The 19830-nt window shown below is 39.2% G+C and overlaps 1 protein-coding gene across 1 annotated transcript in view; it reads right to left on the bottom strand.

Moving 5' to 3' along the window:
• The window catches only part of SPAG17 (sperm associated antigen 17), a 229029-nt gene that overhangs the window by 17962 nt on the left and 191237 nt on the right, over positions 1-19830 (bottom strand). Inside the window, exons 36-43 of the mRNA XM_067030751.1 lie at positions 18874-19056; positions 17800-17913; positions 17225-17270; positions 15003-15102; positions 14736-14783; positions 12060-12159; positions 11229-11331; positions 5914-6045 (exon numbers count right to left, since the gene is read on the bottom strand). Of these exons, the coding sequence (XP_066886852.1) occupies positions 5914-6045; positions 11229-11331; positions 12060-12159; positions 14736-14783; positions 15003-15102; positions 17225-17270; positions 17800-17913; positions 18874-19056 (826 nt within the window). The remainder of the gene's footprint in view (positions 1-5913; positions 6046-11228; positions 11332-12059; positions 12160-14735; positions 14784-15002; positions 15103-17224; positions 17271-17799; positions 17914-18873; positions 19057-19830) is intronic.

Below are 19830 nucleotides of genomic sequence, written 5' to 3' on the forward strand. Positions count from 1 at the left end.
GGAACTTTCAGCCCCACCCCCTCCCCGCCCATCTTCTGGGAAGGAGAGGGGAGATGGAGATAGAGTTAATCATGCCTACATGATGAAGTTTCCACAAAAGTCCCTATAGCACAGAGTTCGGAGAGCTTCCGAGTTGGTAAGCACATCCACAGGCCGGGAGGGTGGTGCACCACAACACCACAGGGATAGAAGCTACCATGCTAAACCCTTCCAGACCTTTTGCCCTGTGTACCTCTTCCTCTGGCTATTCACCTCGGCCATTTATCATGTCCCCTATTATATAATAATATATGAGTTCTGTGAACTGTTCTAGTAAATTATGGAACCATAATAGGAGGTCATGGGAACCCCAATTTATAGCTGATTGGTCAGAAGCACAAGTGACAACCTGTACCTGTGGCTGACATCTGAAGTGGGTGGTGGGCAGCCTTGTGAGACTGAGCCCTTAACCTGTAGAGTCTGTGCTAACTCTGGTTAGTGTCAGAATTGAACTGTAGGACACTCAGCTGGTGTTGCAGAATTGCTTGGTGTGAGAAAAAAACATGCATACCTGGTCACAGAAGTGTTCCATATGAGTAGTGAGTTTTTCCTAGACAACTACCCAGTGTGTCCCAAATTCACCTGTGCTTCATAATCCCCTGGGCTGACTCTGGTAAAATAGAGATTCCCTAGCCACATACCAGATAAGTTGTATTTCAGACCAGAACAGAATCAGAATCTCTGGGGATGGAGCTCAGTGATCAGTGTTCTAAAGTATTTATTCTCTTTGGTCACTACTGCCTACATAGGCAACCATTCTAATGGCTTGATGTGTCCTTTTGTTTGTATTCTTAGCATATGCATATTACTGTCTTATATGAATGCATTTTACCAGTCTAATGGGCACCAAATAATCTCTCATACTATTATTATTAATAGTAAATACTGATATGGAGTTTCGCATGTGCCAGGCACTGCTGTAAGCATTTTACATATACTAACTAATTTAATCCTCACAACCCTATAATGTATATACCATTATACCCCCTTTAGAGAAGAGGAAACAGGAATATATAGAGGGGTTAAAGAGAATGCCCACTGTAACATAGTTATTATATGAGGAGTCAGGTAGAGCCTTACATAAGTTATTATATAAGTCATATTATATATATATATGTCATTATAAAATTATATATTATATAAGTCATAAGCTATTATATAAGGAGTCAGGTAGAGCCTTAGCTCTGCAGTATACCATACTGCCTCCCATAATAATTATCCACTGAAGCCTACCCAGGGCTTCCCTAGGGATGGGGGGTGGAGGAGGGAGTACTTGAGGGGCTTGGAACAGCAGCTGGTCACCAGCTGATACAGAAGTATTTTAATACTTAACAACTGGAGGGCTTCCCTGGTGGTCCAGTGGTAAAGAATCCGCCTTACAATGCAGGGGAAGCGGGTTCAATACCTGGTCAGGGAACTAAGATCTCACATGCCATGGGGCAACTAAGCCTGCCCGCCTCAACTACTGAGCTCGTGAGCCTCAACTAGAGAGCCCAAGTGCCCTAGAGCCTCCACACCACAACCAGAGAGAGAAAACCCGCACGCCACAACTAGAGAGAAGCCCGGGCACCACAACGAAGAGCTCATGTGCTACAAGGAAAGATCGCGCGTGCTGCAACTAAGACCCAAAGCAGCCAAAAATAAATAAATAAAATAAATAAATAAATAAATAATCTTTAAACAACTGGGATGGTCCAACTAGTGGAATCATCTGAAATTACGGCTGAATCCGACACAACTGAAGAACAAGTAATGGTCCCCTGTTTCTATGCTGAGGTCGACTGTGGTATTTATGCACAATAATGTCTTGGTTTTGGTTTTCTGACTCCTCTCAGAGCATAGCTTTATTTACTTCATCTCTGAGCATGGCTTCCCTGTAGATGGAGTGTATTTCTCTGCCCCGTTGACGCTGAGCTCAGCCTTAGGACTTGCTCTGACCCATAAATGTACGTGGAAACGGCTGCGCCAGTTCTGGGCAGAGGCTGAGAGCGGCAGCCCGCAATCCATCTCTCTTGATCCTCCTGATCCACCTCTCCTGAGCTCCGACCCTGTGTCCTGAGGACAGGCAGCCACAGAGGGTGCGGCTCCTTCAGCACGGGAGCGGAATACACCTGAGTTCTGCCTGCGGCCGCAACTGCCTCCCTGGAGAAAAACCGACCTGGTTGGTACACTTTGCAAGTGTGTGGCATTTGCTGATTTCTCATGGTGGCTGACTCACGCTCTCAACGTGGTGTCATTGAATGTGGGGCTGGGAAGAGACAGATCTCAGGGGCCTGGTGCCAACTCTAGCATGTGCTGCCTGCAGTCTAGAGCAGGCTGCACAATCAGCTCACAGCCCCCAAATCTGGTTGCTTAGCCGCTATAGGATTTATGCAGTGTTATCATAGCGAACTCTGACAAGCTCAGTTTTATTTCACCAAATCCAAACCTCCTCTGACTCTCTTTTATTTCCCAAACATTTCTTGTACTATTACCAAATAAGAATACTCTGATCTACTTACAATGGCTTCCAGTTCATTTCTACTCAGACTTTTGAACACATTCTTTCTTTTTTTTTTTTTTTTTTTTCTTTTTGCATAAAATACTCTTTTATCTTCCCTACATATGGAGGGTAGTGTAGTAAACTATAGAGAATTCAGAGTCCAAAACTCATTTTCTGGCCCTGGCGAAGTCCCAGATTTGCTGTATGATTTTAGATGTTGCTTGACTTTCTCTAGGTTTCAGTTTCCTCAAGTGAAATTAGGGTTGTCTCAGGTGATCCAATCTTAGACTTTAAAATCTATGCATTTGTATTTATTCTTTAAGACCACCTCTCTCATAGTTTTCCCCACTGTTTGTGTTAATCTCTTCCTACTCTGAACTTCTTTAAACTTTATTGTTTATATCAAAATTTAATTTACCACTTATAGTGGAATCACATTATTATCTCTTATTAGCTCAAGTATTTCAGCGTGTAGGGGTGCTGTAGGTGTCCCTCTTGTTTCAAAACAATTTTTTCCTCCTTCAAACACTCCCATTCCTTTGAGTCTCATGCCATCGTACTGTTTTACCTACAACATCTCCAAGTAGTTGTCATTTACTGACCTTCGTAATCATTCCCTTGATTCATTGCAGATCTCGACACCTTGGATGGTCTTCCACTTCATGGCTTTTGGTGACATCCCATGGATAACCCATCCAACACCCTGTCTGCTCTCATTTTTCCATCGCCCTGTTTCTTCATCTTTTCCTCTTCTCCATCTCAGAAACTCCCATGGTCACATCTTTGTCCTTGGCAACACCAGTAATTTTACTACTTTCCAAATCTCTGTTTCAAGCTACACTCTCTAGATCACTACTTCCTATTCTTCTAGCTTATTCCTCTATCATATCTGTCAAGCAATTATTTGACCTTCTTGAGACCTCTAATCAATGGACACTGTCACTTTAAACAATCAGTCACCCTTTCTTGTTTTGCTTTCCTGTTTCTCTGGAATGGATCTTATATTCTTGTCGTTATATCCACTCCTTTACCATCTCACTCACTCATCTCCCCAATACCATGTATCTGTATTCTTTCTCCTTTCTCCTGTCACTGTGGATGAGGTGCCCTACCCACATCCGAGGTCAAATCTGCCACTCAGGGTCTGCCCCAAATATCATGTTCTCTCACCTTCTTTAACACTTTGCTATCCTGCAATCAGGCTCCCTTCTCCTGCATCATAAGTTTTCTCTTCCTACAGAATTATCATCATTTGCAAATCAACATGCTCTAGTATGTCTAATTTTAAAAGAAACTCTCACTTGGTCACATATCTCCCTCCAGCTGCAGTCCCACTACTTGATTCTTTTCCACAAAACTCTTGGTTACATCTATGTATTGCTGCTGCTGTTGATTCCTCTTTAGCCATTCTATACCTAAGTGGCTTCAGTTGGCTTTGGTCTCCCCTGTGCCCTGGAACTGCTCTTGTCTAGATCATCAGTGGTCACTATTGCCCAATTCCATGGTTATTCTCTATCTTACTCGACTTTTGAGGATCATTTAATATACTCGAAACACCCAGTCATTTTCACACTCCTATTTTTCATCTACCTTGCTGGCTTTTTCTTCTTAGCTGCCTTAACTGGCTCCTCCTCTGCCTGATTTTTACATTCTAGAGTTTGCCTTAGGTTGGTTCTCAAAGCATGACCCTGTATCAGCAACATCAGCACCATCTGGAAACCTGTTACAACTACCAATTCTCAGCTTCACAACTGGTCACATTAGTTAACTTAGGAATCACCCTTGATTCCTCTTATTTCTCACCCTCATGTCCAATCGACCAGCAAGCCCTGTTGTCTCTACCTCCAGGATATATTTCCAATTAATTTGCTTCTCACCATCTCCACCTCGAGCTCCTTAGTCCTGGTCTCTGTCCACACTCACACGTATCTTCTGTTGCTTCCTCCCTGCTTCCACCTTCCCCACTTCTCCCTTCCCTCGCCACGAGCTATTGGCCACACATCTACCAGAGGGATCTTTTTCAAATATAAATTAGTCAGGTAACGACCCCGCTGCTCAAAACCTTCCAGTGGTGTTTGACTACAACTCCACTTAGAATAAAACTCAAAGTTCCCTATGCAGCATCATGGGATCTCACTGCTGTCCCTCTCTCTGACCTCATCTTCTACTTGTTCTGATGCCCATTTTCTTCAAGCTCCATGCCTTATTTTCTGTTTCTTCTCTCCTCAGGGCTTTCATATTTGCTGTTCCCACTACCTGGAATATTCCTTCCCCCCAGTCTTTGAATGGCTGCCTCCTTCTTGTCCTTCTTGTCTCAGTTCAAATGTCCCTTCACAGAGGGGCCTTCATACCCCCTAATGGAATGCTGTCTCTCTCCCCAAGACACTCTCCAGACATTATACTGTTACATTATGTGACACCATTTATTATAATCTGAATTTGATGTGTTTACTTATTTATTGTCTAGGATTTCCCATAGCATGTTCAGCTGCATATGTCTTTGGCTTCTTAATTGCTGTATTTCCATGCCTAGAACAATGCCTGGCATTGAGTAAATCACCCCCTAAATGAATAAACCTTATAAGAGAGACAAGATTAAAGTCAGAAAGGCAAAAGGCTTGTACAAAGTAAATCCCTAATTCACCCATAAATGTGGCAAGATGCTCCTTCTATAAGAGGTAACTAAGACCCATCAGCAGATTCCCAGCTCACTTTCAATATGGAACATGCCCACAGGAATCAAGGGTTGCAAATGTATCTACAAAATTTTAATTACTCTGTTTTTCTTTCTTTCTTTCTGTTTTTTACCACCCATATTTAGCTGAATTAACTGCTGTGAAATCAGTGTAATATGACTCCACGAGAACTAGATCTTATTCTGTAGTATTCCACACTTCAGTTTCTGCTACCCCAATAAGTTGATGTGCTGTGCAAGACAGAGACTACATCTTATGTTTCTCTTCTAGCACCTGCAGAATAAGGGAGTAAAAGGTAAATCTAAGCCCAACTACCAAATCACTGGCTGCTCAAACAAAGCTACCAGGTTGCTGAGTTTCAGTAAATCACACAAGCTCTTAGAACCATGAGGGATAAAATAAAATAATAAATGAATCAAAATAAAATAAAATGAAGAAATAAAATAAATCTTTAAAAAATTTTGTCATCTCTTTCCTTCAATGTGGGACTGGTAGTCATTCTCAAAATATTTTCTGAGATACTTTGATGTGCTAAGAAGCCTTACAAAGTCCCATAGGTTCAGGATCCATGACCCTCTAGAATTTTTTCTGTAACCGCCAACCATGCCCTCAGCCCCCAGGGCCATCTCCCATACTCCAAAAAGACATGATGTTCAGTGTTGAGAAACAATGAGATAAAGCAAATGACTGCCATACCTTTGATAGATACTGTTAAATTTTCAGTTTGTTTCTTGCTAGCAGACTCCTTGGTATTCACAAAGTTCTCCGATTTTGGAAGACTAAGCATATCTGAGGATTCCTGTTCTGAAACTTTATTTTTCTGGGAATCTTAAAAAGAAACCCAGAACAAATATTTTAAAGTGATATTCTGGACAATGATACAATGACTACTAATGTTTGTATTACAATGAACAAGGGGCCTTTCCCCCCACCCTCTTTAGAAAGACTAAATGGAAGAAAGCCATTAAGAGACTGGGATTATCATTATATGACAAATGTTTGCCATTAACAAGCAGGACGGTATCTGTAAGACTCAAACTCCCAAGGCGCTAGCTGGTTCTTTCTGGGCCTTATCACCACATAGTAGTTGTTACCTTGTTGACTTATGAAACAGGGACCAGGTAATTTGGCCTGCTTTTACTTGGCAAGAGTAACTAAAATGTGATATTTAAAAAAAAGTTTCCACTCTTAAATCCATTTATTACTATGAACATGTAGCTCTTTAGTAAAATGCACTCTAAGAAATCAGTGCAAAATGAAACAAATTTTAAATAAATATATCAGGGACTGGGGATGCAAACACATTTCAACTTGTGTGTATGCCAACCCTGGTTAAATGGTGGTGGCTGCCTGGAGGACTGTGTTGAAAAAACTGTGGCCTCGCTCCCTTTCAAGGGAGAGTTGGTTTGATTGGTTAGTGTCATCTGCCCAGGGTACAGGTGGCGGCACAAGCACAATCAGACTTCATCCCTGATTTAGCCCCATCACATCTACAACTCATTGTTCCAGCCTTAATCTTTGTTTTGCAAACTCTGTGGTAATTGGCTGTGCTCATTCCAGGCAGCTGAATTTGTGGTATTGTACAGTAGAAAATCCCTCTATCTGGGCATTTTAACCACCCAGTTTATTAAAGAGAAGCACTAAATTTCATTTCATCCCTAAATTCTTCAACATGCATCTCCTGAAATGAAGACATTCCGCTACACGTCCACAACACCATCACAGAACCAGAAAAAATTTACAGTAATCCAACAATGCCCTCATATAGAGTCCCTAAATCAAACTCATGTAATTCATCCAAATATTTTTGATAGCTGTTTTTTTCTCAATCCAGCATCCAAAATGTATCACAAGTAGTTTTTATGCCTCTTTTGTCTTTTTTATTATAGAACAATCACCTCATCTTTAAAAAATTTTTTTAAATGACATTTACTTTTTTTTAACATCTTGATTGGAGTATAATTGCCTTACATTGTGTTAGTTTCTGCTGTATAAAAAAGTGAATCAGCTATACGTATACATATATCCCCATAAACCCTCCCTCTTGTGTCTCCCTCCCACCCTCCCTATCCCACCCCTCTAGATGCTCACAAAGCACTGAGTTGATCCCACTGTGGTATGCAGCTGCTTCCCACTAGCTATCTATTTTTACATTTGGGAGTGTATATATGCCAATGGTACTCTCTTACTTTGTCCCAGCTTATACTTCCCCGTCCCCGTGGGTACATCTCTGGGCTTTGTATCCTGTTCCATTGATCTATATTTTTGTTTTTGTGCCAGTACTATACTGTCTTGATTACTGTAGATTTGTAGTATAGTTTGAAGTGAGGGAGTCTGATTCCTCCAGCTCCATTTTTTTTTCTCAAGATTGCATTGGCTATTCGGGGTCTTTTGTGTTTCCATACAAATTGTGAAATTTTTTGTTCTACTTCTGTGAAAAATACCATTGGTAGTTTGATATTGAATCTGTAGATTGCTTTGGGTAGTATAGTCATTTTCACAATGTTGATTCTTCCAATCCAAGAACATGGTATATCTCTCCATCTGTTTGTATCATATTTACTTTCTTTCATCAGTGTCTTATAGTTTTCTGCATACAGGTCTTTTGTCTCCTTAGGTAGGTTTATTCCTAGGTATTTTATTCTTTTGGTTGGATTGGTAAATGGGAGTCTTTCCTTAATTTCTCTTTCAGATTTTCCATCATTAGTCTATAGGAATGACAGAGATTTCTGTGCATTGATTTTGTATCCTGCTACTTTACCAAATTTATTGATTAGCTCTGGTAGTATTCTGGTAGTGTCTTTAGGATTCTCTATGTATAGTATCATGTCATTTCTAAACAGTGACAGTTTTACTTCTTTTCCTATTTGGATTCCTTTTATTTCTTTTTCTTCTCTGATTGCTGTGGCTAAAACTTTCAAAACTATGTTGAATAATGGTGGTGAGAGTGGGCAACATTGTCTTGTTCTAGATCTTAGAAGAAAGTGTATTCTGTTGGTTTTGGATGGAATGTCCTATAAATATCAATTAAGTCCATCTGGTCTAATGTCTCATATAAAGCTTGTGTTTCCTTATTTATTTTCATTTTGGATGATCTGTCCATTGGTGAAAGTGGGGTGTTAAAGTCCCCTACTATTATTGTGTTACTCTCAATTTCCCTTTTTATGGCTGTTAGCATTTGTCTTATGAATTAAGGTGCTCTTATGTTGGGTGCATAAATATTTACAGTTGTTATATCTTCTCCTTGGATTGATCCCTTGATCATTATGTAGTTTCCTTCTTTGTCTCTTGTAATGGTCTTTATTTTAAAGTCTGTTTTGTCTGATATGAGAATTGCTACTCCAGCTTTCTTCTGATTTCCATTTGCATGGAATATCTTTTTCCATCTCCTCACTTTCAGTCTGTATGTGTCCCTAGGTCTGAAGCAGGTCTCTTGTAGACAACATATATATATGGGTCTTGTTTTTGTATCCATTCAGCCAGTCTGTGTCTTTTGGTTAGAGCATTTAATCCATTTGCATTTGAGGAAATTTTCAATATGTATGTTCCTGTTACCATTTTCTTAATTGTTCGGGGTTTGTTATTGTAAGTCTTTTCCTTCTCTTGTGTTTCCTGCCTAGAAAAGTTCCTTTAGCGTCTGTTGTAAAGCTGGTTTGGTGGTGCTGAATTCTCTTAGCTTTTGCTTGTCTGTAAAGGTTTTAATTTCTCCATCGAATCTGAATGAGATCCTTGCTGGGTAGAGTAATCTTGGTTGTAGGTTTTTCTTTTTCATCACTTTAAATAAGTCCTGCCACTCCCTTCTGGCTTGCAGGGTTTTTGCTGAAAGATCAGCTGTTAACCTTATGGGGATTCCCCTGTATGTTACTTGTTGCTTTTCCCTTGCTGCTTTTAATATTTTTTCTTTATATTTAATTTTTGATAGTTTGATTAACATGTGTCTTGACGTGTTTCTCCTTGGACTTATCCTGTATGGGACTGTCTGTGCTTCCTGGACTTCACTGACTATTTTCTTTCCCATATGAGGGGAATTTTCAACTATAATCTCTTCAGATATTTTCTCAGTCCCTTTTTTTTTTCTTCTTCTTCTGGGACCCCTATAATTCGAACGTTGGTGCATTTAATGTTGTCCCAGAGGTCTCTGAGACTGTCCTCCATTCTTTTCATTCTTTTTTCTTTATTCTGCTCTGCGGCAGTTATTTCCACTATTCCATCTTCCAGGTCACTTAACCGTTCTTCTGCCTCACTTATTCTGCTATTGATTCCTTCTAGAGAATATTTAATTTCATTAATTTTGTTGTTAATCATTGTTTGTTTGCTCTTTAGTTCTTCTAGGTCCTTGTAAACATTTCTTGGATTTTATCCATTCTATTTCCAGGATTTTGGATCATCTTTACTATCATTCTGAATTCTTTTTCAGGTAGACTACCTATTTCCTCTTCATTTGTTTGGTCTGGTGGGTTTTTACCTTTCTCTATCTGCTGCATGTTTCTGTGTCTTCTCATTTTGCTTAACTTACTGTGTTTGGGGTCTCCTTTTAGCAGGCTGCAGGTTCATAGTTCCCGTTGTTTTTGGTGGCTGCCCCCAGTGGGTAAGGTTGGTTCAGTGGGTTGTTTAGGCTTCCTGGTGGAGGGGACTGGTGCCTGTGTTCTGGGAGATTAGGCTGGATCTTGTCTTTCTGGTGGGCAGGACTGAGTCCTATGGTGTGTTGTGGGGTGTCTGTGAATTTATTATGATTTTAGGCAGCCTCTCTGCTAATAGGTGGGGTTGTGTCCCTGTCTTGCTAGTTGTTTTGTATGGGGTGTCCAGCACTGGAGCTTGCTGGTCTTTGAGTGGAGCTGGGTCTTAGTGTTGAGATGGAGATCTCTGGGAGAGCTCTCGCCAATTGATATTATGTGGGGCCAGGAGGTCTTTGGTGGTCCAGTGTCCTGCACTTGGCTTTCCCACCTCAGAGGCTCAGGCCTGACACCCGGCCAGAGCACCAAGACCCTGTCAGCCATATGGAATTATCAAGATAGTGGTCACTGGCAAGTGAAACCACAAGAGGAGAGGCCCATTCTGTGCCTGGTTCTGCTGAGCAATTCTCAGACATCAGCTCATTCTGGCAACAGGGCAACTGGGTCAGCGAGGCAGGATGGTGTCCGTGAGGTGGGCGGCGCTCAGCAGGTGCACGGCCTGAGGGGCCCTGTCAAAGCCCTTGGGGAAGGCTGACGGCGGCCAGGACTCTGGCCTCTTGTGGCTGCGGCCTCTTTAGTGTCTCCTTCCGGGCGTCAAGTTGCTCTCACTCCTGCTTTGGTGGTCGTGCCTTTACCCTGAGGTTCTTCATGAGGTAAGAGCTCCCTGAGGTGATGCGTGAAAAGCGTGGGCCTCGCTGAAGCATGAGAAATGCGGGCGGGGCCATGGGGCCAATGACATTGACTTTTTTGAAGAGTCTGGGTCAGTTGTCTTATTAAATGTCTACATTCTGGTTTGTCTGATTGTTTCCTTTTGATTAAATTCAGGTTAAAGATTTTTGGTGAGAATTCTACACAGGTACTGGGAATAATATTCATATTGCATTATATGAGAAAACATCTAATGCTAGGTTGTCTCACACATGGTAGAAGTTTGATCACTTGCTTAAGGTGGAAAATGCCATCTCCCTCCATTGTAAAGGCATATTCTCCTCCTCATAATTAGCAGGTAATACGTGAGGTGATACTTGGAGACCATGTAAATGTCTTGTTCTCCAACAACCTTTCATTACTCCTTTGATTTTTAGTCAGGTTTTCTTAATGCTTTTAGGTAAATTTTACACATACAGGATGAAAACTAAATTTTATTTACATTTTAGTTTCCTCATATAACTCAGCCAAATCTATAATGTATAGGTCACGCTGTGTTATGTCATTAGCTGTTACTGAGACAAAAAGTGGTCACACTGTGTTATGTCATTAGCTGTTACTGAGACAAAAAGTGGTAGGAACTAGTTATGTTCTACATTAACAGGAATAAGAGCAACATGAACATATTACCTGGAGGAAGATTGGATGTATTTTGAACAGCTGTTTTGCTTGTATCCTTGTCTTTCTTGGTAAAAGAAGGCAAGTTTTTGGAAAGGGTGTCCAGATAATTAAACTTAAAGGAAAAATCAAAGATTTATTTTAGACTTACACATGGCTGAAAGGCAAGTGTTACAAGCATGCTAAGTTGGTAAGCAGTGATAAAAGCATATTTTTTAAGGCCCTGAAAAGAAAGTTTGCAAACTACAAGTTGTTCAAGAAACTGATTAACTCAATTCTGGATTTTGTTAATTAGTCATAATTTCCCATAATTTCTTTTCAGGCAGCCTCTGGTTAATAATAACATCTGGAATTTTCATAGAAGCACAGGGAGTTCTGAACACATGAAAATACTCCCTTTGCTTGAGAGTTTCAAGGTTTCATAGCAGAGGAGAGCCATGCTCTCCTTCCATGGGCTTCTAAGAACTCACAATCTCTCAGTGTTGCCTCAGCAGTTGATGGGTGAGGACATTTTAATAGAATAAAAACTTCAAGATGGGATTTATCAGAGGATAATCATCAATAGGGAGAATTCAACCCAAAAAGAGCTTAACATAGATGGGAGAATGTAATTAATAGTGATAATGCAAGGCAGGGAGGTAGAGCTGTAGGAATACACTGGCAAAGAATTTCCCTCTCACATGCTGGTGAGGACATGATTTGAAGAGTATGGGTTAGTCAATTGGGTTGATGCTTGAAGCAGGAAAGGAACAACATCAGGATAGGTAGGTTACATTAAGAGCATAGGCATTGTATCAACTTTTATGAAGACTCATTCAATTTTTGTTAATTACATTCAATTACCTGAGACTGATATAACTTGCTTAGTTCAGATTTGCAGTAGGGCGATATTGTTTTATTCCTAATTTCCTTTAGATAGTTTTGTGTTTTTTCAATTTCCTTCCTGGTGGATATTTCCATAACAATGCAAAAGAAGACACAGACATTAACAAAAAATGTTATTTGCTTTTGTTTCAGCTCTAAACCCCACAGAAAATGGGCATCACTAACAAAACTGATAAGAATTAACTCAGGCATTTTTTGTCAGCTTGTTTCAGTTCATTTTCTGCTTCTTCTAGAATCAGTCACATTTCTGACCTCAGAAATTAGACTTTCATGTAAGATAGGAAATAATGATACCAGCTGGTAGTCTGGTTTTACAGTTGATCTCAAAAGGCTATAAACCACATGGATGACCTTTTTGCATGTCTTTCCATTTCTCTGAGGTTTAATTTAATTGACAGCTAGATTCTACTGATTTCCAAAATTTCAGTAGCAGTGTGGGGAATGAATGGCTTATGAATAATGCAATTAATGATCACAAAGTAAAATAAAAACAATCATAATCTTGCTAGCTGACTTTCCATATTAGAAAATGTACTGGGGAGGCAACAGTCCAGCTAAAAACTACACTTCCAAGCCTTCCCTCTATATACGGATAGCAAGTAAGATGTAAACTGAAGTCACTGGGTAAGACTTCAGAAAGCTTTTAAAGAGGGCTAACTCAGCTGGAAGGCTTTCCCTTTGTCCTTGCTTCATCTTTTTTCCACTTCCTAAAATATGAATGAAATGGCTGTAGCTGCAGCAGTCATTTTGCAACTATGAAGTAAACTTGAGGATGAAAATCATGTGCTAAGAATGATGGAACAGAAAAAAGGAAGGAATCTTAATTCCTGATGATGATGTGGCACTGCCTGCCATGGACTGCCCACTTCTGACTTCTTTTACATTAGGAAAAATAAACTTCTTTCTGGTAAAACACTGATTTGGGGGTTGTCCGTTAAATGCAGCCAAACCGAACCCTATCTGAAATAATTTTCATTTTTAAGTGCTTATTGCATTCCAGGAAAACTTTGCAAAGTACTTTACATTTAATCTTACAATAACCCTATGAGTTACTATTATTATCCCCATTTTATTCATCAAAAATTCAAGGCAAAGAGAAGTAACTAGTAAGAGGTAAAGTCTGAATTAAAATCCAGGTTTCCTGCACCAAAGCCCGTGATCTTGAGAAGTGGCTTATGCAAGTCAGCTGTTAGTGAGCTGACAGAGATCTTAGATACTAGGTGGTCTAATCATCCTCATTTTATAGATAAGCAAACTGAATTCCTGAAGTAAATTTTACCGAAGTAAAACAACCAGCTGGAATCATACAGTCTGCAAATAATCAAATTGGAGCTGATTCTAGGTCTGCTGGCTCTAAGACCAGTGGTCTTTCTCTTATACCAGATGGACTCTCTGGAAATACTGACTGAATGAAAATTGTCTTATTTAAACAGCTTGAATTTCTCATTAAAATCTCTCTACTGCCTCACTGGATTCATTCATCAATCTATGGCAGTCTGGCTACTGCCTATTTCTCTCTTAAAATTGTTCTCACAAAAGAAATCAGTAAACCTTCCAACCGATAAGCATAAATTCCTCTTTTCATTCTCCTTTCTGATTCTTCCATGGCACCTGACATTTGTTGACTACCTTCTATTTCCTTGAAACTTTCTCCTTCCTTAACCCTCCTCCCCTGTCCATTTTCCATGTTGCCAGCCCTTCTCTTTCTAGGACACATATCTAATTATGTGTTTCACTTTCTTCTTCAAAAACTTTTGTTGGCTTGCCATTTCTACCAATGGGTTAAAATTCGAAATTGTTAATGTTTCAAAAATTTGAAAAAATGTGAATGGATAACACATGCAAATGTACATAATTCAAAAAGTAGAAAAGAGTACATAATGAAAAGGAAGTCCATCTTGCACTATCCCCTAACCTCTCAGTCTCCTTCTCCACAGGCACTCACTGTCACCAGGCTCTTGGATATCCTTTCAGGGATATTCTATAGGACAGTATACACTTCTAGTCTGACCTTGTATAGAGGGGTGGCCCATGAGACCTAAGGTCTTATCTCACCACTTCTCCAACACATTCCACAAGGTAGCCCAGACGTTTTTATTAAGAAGCATATTCATCCTGGGAGTCATTCTGGAGAGGAGTCATGCAAATGTGTACAGTGGTACCATATGTACTACTATACACTTAATAAATATATCTGGCTTCCTTTCTTTAGGGCAAGAGGGCTGGGGTTGGAATCCTCAGCTAGGATTGAAAGGAAACCAGAGCACATAATGCTTAGAGCACATTCCTCGTCTGTACTGTAAGAATACTTGCATGTTTACAACTATGCTCTGCATTAAGTTCTAGAATATTTATTAGTATATTAGAATTACCAAAGCACAGAGAATACCTGAGAGCTTCCTTGCTTATGAGACAGAAAGGATCTACCTAATGGTCAAATGGGCTTCCTCAAAAGATAATAACATCACTGCCCAAAAGACGAATGACTGCTGGGCAGAAATGCAGCAGAATTTAAAGAACACCAGGGAGCCTGGATGGTAGGACTTTGCAACCCACCCCATTCTAAAATTCTATGACTCCACGGAACTGGGTCTTTCACATGCCTATTTTATGTACCATTCGGGGTAGAATTACCTCTTTTGAGCTAACTTTTCTTTCCAGTGTTTTGTTGTTGCTGTGTGCCTGTGTAAAAGGAAAGGAAAAAAAATATGATGAAAAAGGGCAATGTTCTCAGCTTACAGATAATAAAAGAAAACCCACCCTTGTATGATAAATTGTTAACAGTATGGAAGATGAAAGGCTAATTCCTTGATGTAGTCACCAACTGTATGACACCCGCACCTCTCCATTTCCTCATCATTTCCTTAATACTGATTGGAACACATTATTGGATCAGCTTACCTCCATTTCTTTTCAGAGAAATCTGTCTCAAAGGTTTCTGGTGGACATTCTTTAGTATTAGCCAAAGACTGCTTGAATAAATCAGTTAGGTGGGCTGCAACTTTAAAAACAGATGCATTTAACTTTTATCCTTACTTCTTGACAGCCCAACACACAATCAGTACCCAATTACTCATTTGAGATGTTTTCTAAGAGCTTATATTGAGTCTATCAAGTGATTACTAGAATTTCCATGACCAAACTATAACAGGAAACCAGGTATCTCTATGAAATACCCTTTTAGAGATCACACATCTTATAGTCAAAATGTAAGTGACACCTCAATTGTCCCACATCACTGGGGGCGTCAGTGTTCTACCTAACTGAATTTCTTCATATCTGAAGCACCAAATCTCAAAAAAATTAAACACTTTATTGAAATTGTTTTTCTAAAACAATATATAAAGATCTAAACCTAAGAATATGAATATAATACAATAGTTATTTGAGAATTTGGGCAGTGGTTCTCAGAGCTTATTCCAGAGAACATGGTCTTGGCGGGATGTTAACAGGAGATTAAAACAGAAAGAAGGTTCCATGTTCCATGGTTATATGAGTTTGGGAAACACTGATTTTTACAAGGTTAAATATGTTTCATTACTGTAGAGCTTTCCTGGACCCTTAATTGGTTCATGTACCTTGTGGCTGTCTAAGAAAATAAGGCAATATGAAGCATTCTGCAAACTTATGTTAGCATAGAACTCAGTTTTTGTTTTTTTTTTTTTTTTCTGGAGCTGTCTCATAGACTAGTGTTTTAGCACGTACTTTGGGGAGCACTGACTTAGGATCACCGCTATTAATGTGTCAGGGGCACTGACTTAGGATCACCGCTATTAATGTGTCAGGGGCACTGACTTAGGATCACCGCTATTAATGTGTCAGGGGCACTGACTTAGGATCACCGCTATTAATGTGTCAGGGGCACTGACTTAGGATCACCGCTATTAATGTGTCAGGGGCAACTGTAAACATGCAAGACTCTGTTTGATTCCTGCATCTGTTTGTCTGTTTGAAAAATACGTTTGATTTGTCCTTCACTATTGGGCAGCCTGTGCATTTACCTTACAGTGATTGTTCCCTCACACCAGAGGTTAAAAATTCAAATGCTACAGTGTAGGGTCACCAGATAAAGTATAGGGCATCTAGTTAAATTTGAATTTCAGAGAAACAACAAAAAATCTTTAGTACAAGTATGCTCTATGTTATTTTGGGACATCCTTATAACAAAAAAATTTCTTGTTTGTCTGAAATTCAAATTTAACTTGGTCTTCTGTATTTTTATTTGCTAAATCTGGCAACCCTAACATAAGAGGCCACCCAGGTAAAAGAGTGACAACAGAGTGTAAGGACAGGAGACACTGGTGGCTGTGATGGGTTCTTTTGTTCATGGCAGTTCTAAAGGGTCAGCTGCTAATCATCTTCAGCTACATGTCACTGTGTGGTAACGGGACATTTCAAGATAAGGAAAATTCAGATACAGAAACAACAAAAGCAACTGTGCAAGACAACACTGTGGGGGACAGAAAAAACACATCTGTGTGGGCTGAATGGAGCCTGTGGCTGCCAGTTTCTGACTTTTGTCATATGGCCAAAATAGAAAAGAAAACCCCAAACCACAAAAATTCTCCAATGCTTGTCTTCTGTGAACTATGAAACCATATAACCAAGTTTGTTGGGGCTGTATATATCCCCAAATAAATAATCTTTCCAAGAGCAGACTGCTTGGGCCACATATAGTGCAAAACAGTGCAAGGTTTTGGTGATACCTGTGTAGTTGCTCCAAAGTTCTGTGTGTGCATGTGCATGCGTGTGTGTGTGTGTGTGTGTGTGTGTGTATTGGGAGTAGAGTGTTGGTTGGTTGACTGTTTCCTTCCTGTATGTTCTAAATGTTTGCTATATTCTAAACGCAAGTGGAGGCTAACTTAAAAGTCAAATGTAAACTTTTTTCATTCAACATGAGATAGTTAAATATAAATTAGAGGCAATCATGGTTTGAAGGATCTCACAATTTAGGCAGGAAAAAAATATATTAATAAATCATTACAATACAACATGGCCAATATGACAACAGAAATATGTACATGGTACTTTGCTGTCAGATGAGAGAATAACTGAGAAGTGTATTTAAGATTGTTCCTTTGCAATCTGTAACCATTTTGCAGAAAAATATTAAATGTAATTACCTTCAGTAACACAACTTTTTGTAGTTTTCTCCATTTTAGGGAAAGACTGAAATGAAGATAGAATTCCTTAATGATGATGATTATATTACATATAAAATTTACATTGTTTAGAAGGATTCCTTATGTGATCAAATTGATCTTTTATGGAACTTACTATAAAATGAATTAGTTTTTTAATGCCAATACAAAAAGTAACTTGATTTTTTTTAGTCATTTCTTTCACTTAGCAAATTTCTAAAAATGGAAATCATTTTAGGTGTAGAAATTTTTTCTTCCTTCTTCCTATTTTACTCATTAATTCATAAGACATTTCAATGAATGTCAGTTTCTCTGAAGACAATAAAAACTTTTATTTAAGAGCCTTCAGATTTATGATTTAAGGAAGAGCCTAAAAAGCTTTTGTAAAATTCGACATATATAAGGGATCAGAGTTCCACAGAAATAAGAAATTATAAGGAGGGAGAAAATGCTTCATAGAAGTGGCAGAAACAGTTATTATTTATAATATTTTATCTCAAAGCATTTAATATTGAACAATAGTAAAACCACTAGAGTAAAAAACATTTCTTTCTCACCATAACTAGCTTGAGGAGATCTGCAGCATTGGCTCTTTCCTCCTCAGTTCTGTAATCTTTAACTTTCATTTCCTGTAGCTCATCTTCTTTCTTTAGAATATAGTTTATATAATCCTAAATCAGTAGAATAAAAGAAATCAATAAAATGCAGAAATATGGTAGAGAGAGACACAGAATAGTCAACATCAGCTTGAAATATTACAAAAAGGTTAAGAATATGAAAGTTCACAAGGCTCAACAACCAGTTACTGGTCAAGCAATCTGGAAAGGCTTTTCCTTAATACGTTAATAAACAAAGACCTGAAAAGTCCAAAAGCAAAGCTTTAAGAGCCACAGGATATTAGAATTGTCTGAGGACCTCAGAGAGGCCCAGCTTCTCATTCAGTGCACCAGTGTCCTCATCAATAAAATGGACAGAGTTGGGTTAGATGATTTCTAGAGTCCTTTCCAGGTACAGGCTTTATGATGAGATCTATGAATGTAAGTTACTCAGTTCATGCCTTTGCTTCCAAGAGAAATATACTTTACCTTTTGCATAAATATTAGACCTGTTTTCACAAATAACGGTCCCCTGCTGTATGCCAGGTATTGGGTATATAACCATAAACAAAACACATGATACCTGTTCTGAGAGAGCTGACACACTTGACAGTGAGATGTTATAGATATGCTTATAAAGTTAACTATATATGTACAAATTCTTAGACTATTTCCCAAAACCAACAATCCTTTTCTTCCTCAGACAAGTATCAGGTTAATATGCAGTTCTACCTTTTTCCAGAGGTTACTAGATCAGTTTTCCATATACTAAGAGAGGAGGATGATGACATTTTAATCACATATAGAAGTTACTTATCTTCTCAATGTCTTTGGGGCCTCAATACTTCCTATACCTTATGGGAACCATTAAGCATTTTCTGCCTTTCAACCTCCTACCTTCTAGAAGATTGACATTTATGTGTTGCATTAGATAAATATTGGCAGAATTACATAATTTCAGGTTCCTCAGGAAACCAAGAAGAATGATTACTCTGTTCCTGGTTCTTTGGAGTCAGGTTACCAGAATTCCATTACCTTCAGGGAAATCTGCAGTTTCAATTTCACCTCATTCTTTATGACCTCGTGCTGGATGAACTGGCGTATCTGTAGCACACTGGGGCTCTTCCGTATAGGGGCTGGGGCGCTCACTAACTGTTTGGACCCAATGTTGAAGCCCTTCCAAATCTGAGTGCCAAATGGAGGTCCTGGAGTTCTTTTCTATTAACGAAACAAAGCAAAACAACCACCAAACAAATGAGAATATATTACTGTTAGAATTTTTTTTTTCCACTGAGTACTTATTATGTAGACACTGTATGCTAGGAACCACTCGTTAGGGAATACCACAGTGAAAAAATGGATCCCTGCTCTCAAAAAGGTTTGCAAATATAAGGGAAATTGGGAACAGTACTGGGCAAGTTTTCCTCTTTAAATATGTTACCAAGAATAAGGATATTTAAAAATCCTATTGCCTGATGTTCCACTGGATAGCATTTAGGGGAATGCTAAGCCATGCTCTTGCCATGGTGATGCAGCAGCAGCCTCGGTTATGCCAAATGTATGCAACTATTCCTTAAAATCCACAGGGAGCCTAAGACACTTGGAATGAACAATCTTTAACCTTTTGGTTCCATGTTTATTTTGACCTGGAGAGATCCTTTGAGAGAGAAACCATCCCATAGATCTGGGAGGTCTTTGAGCTCATTCTAGATTAAGCATGCCATTAGAATCTTCCCAGGATCTCTTGGGCAGAAACCTGTGCCTTGAATAGATTCACATCTCTATGTTCTCCTTGTAATTGATTTTCAGGAGTGGTGTGCTTTGATGTGTTTCATGTTAAATTGCTCTTCAATTTCATTCCTTTTTATAGCTGAGTAATATTCCATTGTATATATGTGTCACATCTCTTTATCCATTCATCTGTTGATGGACATTTAGGTTGCTTCCATGTCCTAGCTATTGAAAATAGTGCTGCGATGAACATTGTGGTAC

This window comes from Kogia breviceps, chromosome 1 (assembly GCF_026419965.1).
Source record: "Kogia breviceps isolate mKogBre1 chromosome 1, mKogBre1 haplotype 1, whole genome shotgun sequence".
NCBI classification, from domain to species: Eukaryota; Metazoa; Chordata; class Mammalia; order Artiodactyla; family Physeteridae; genus Kogia; species Kogia breviceps.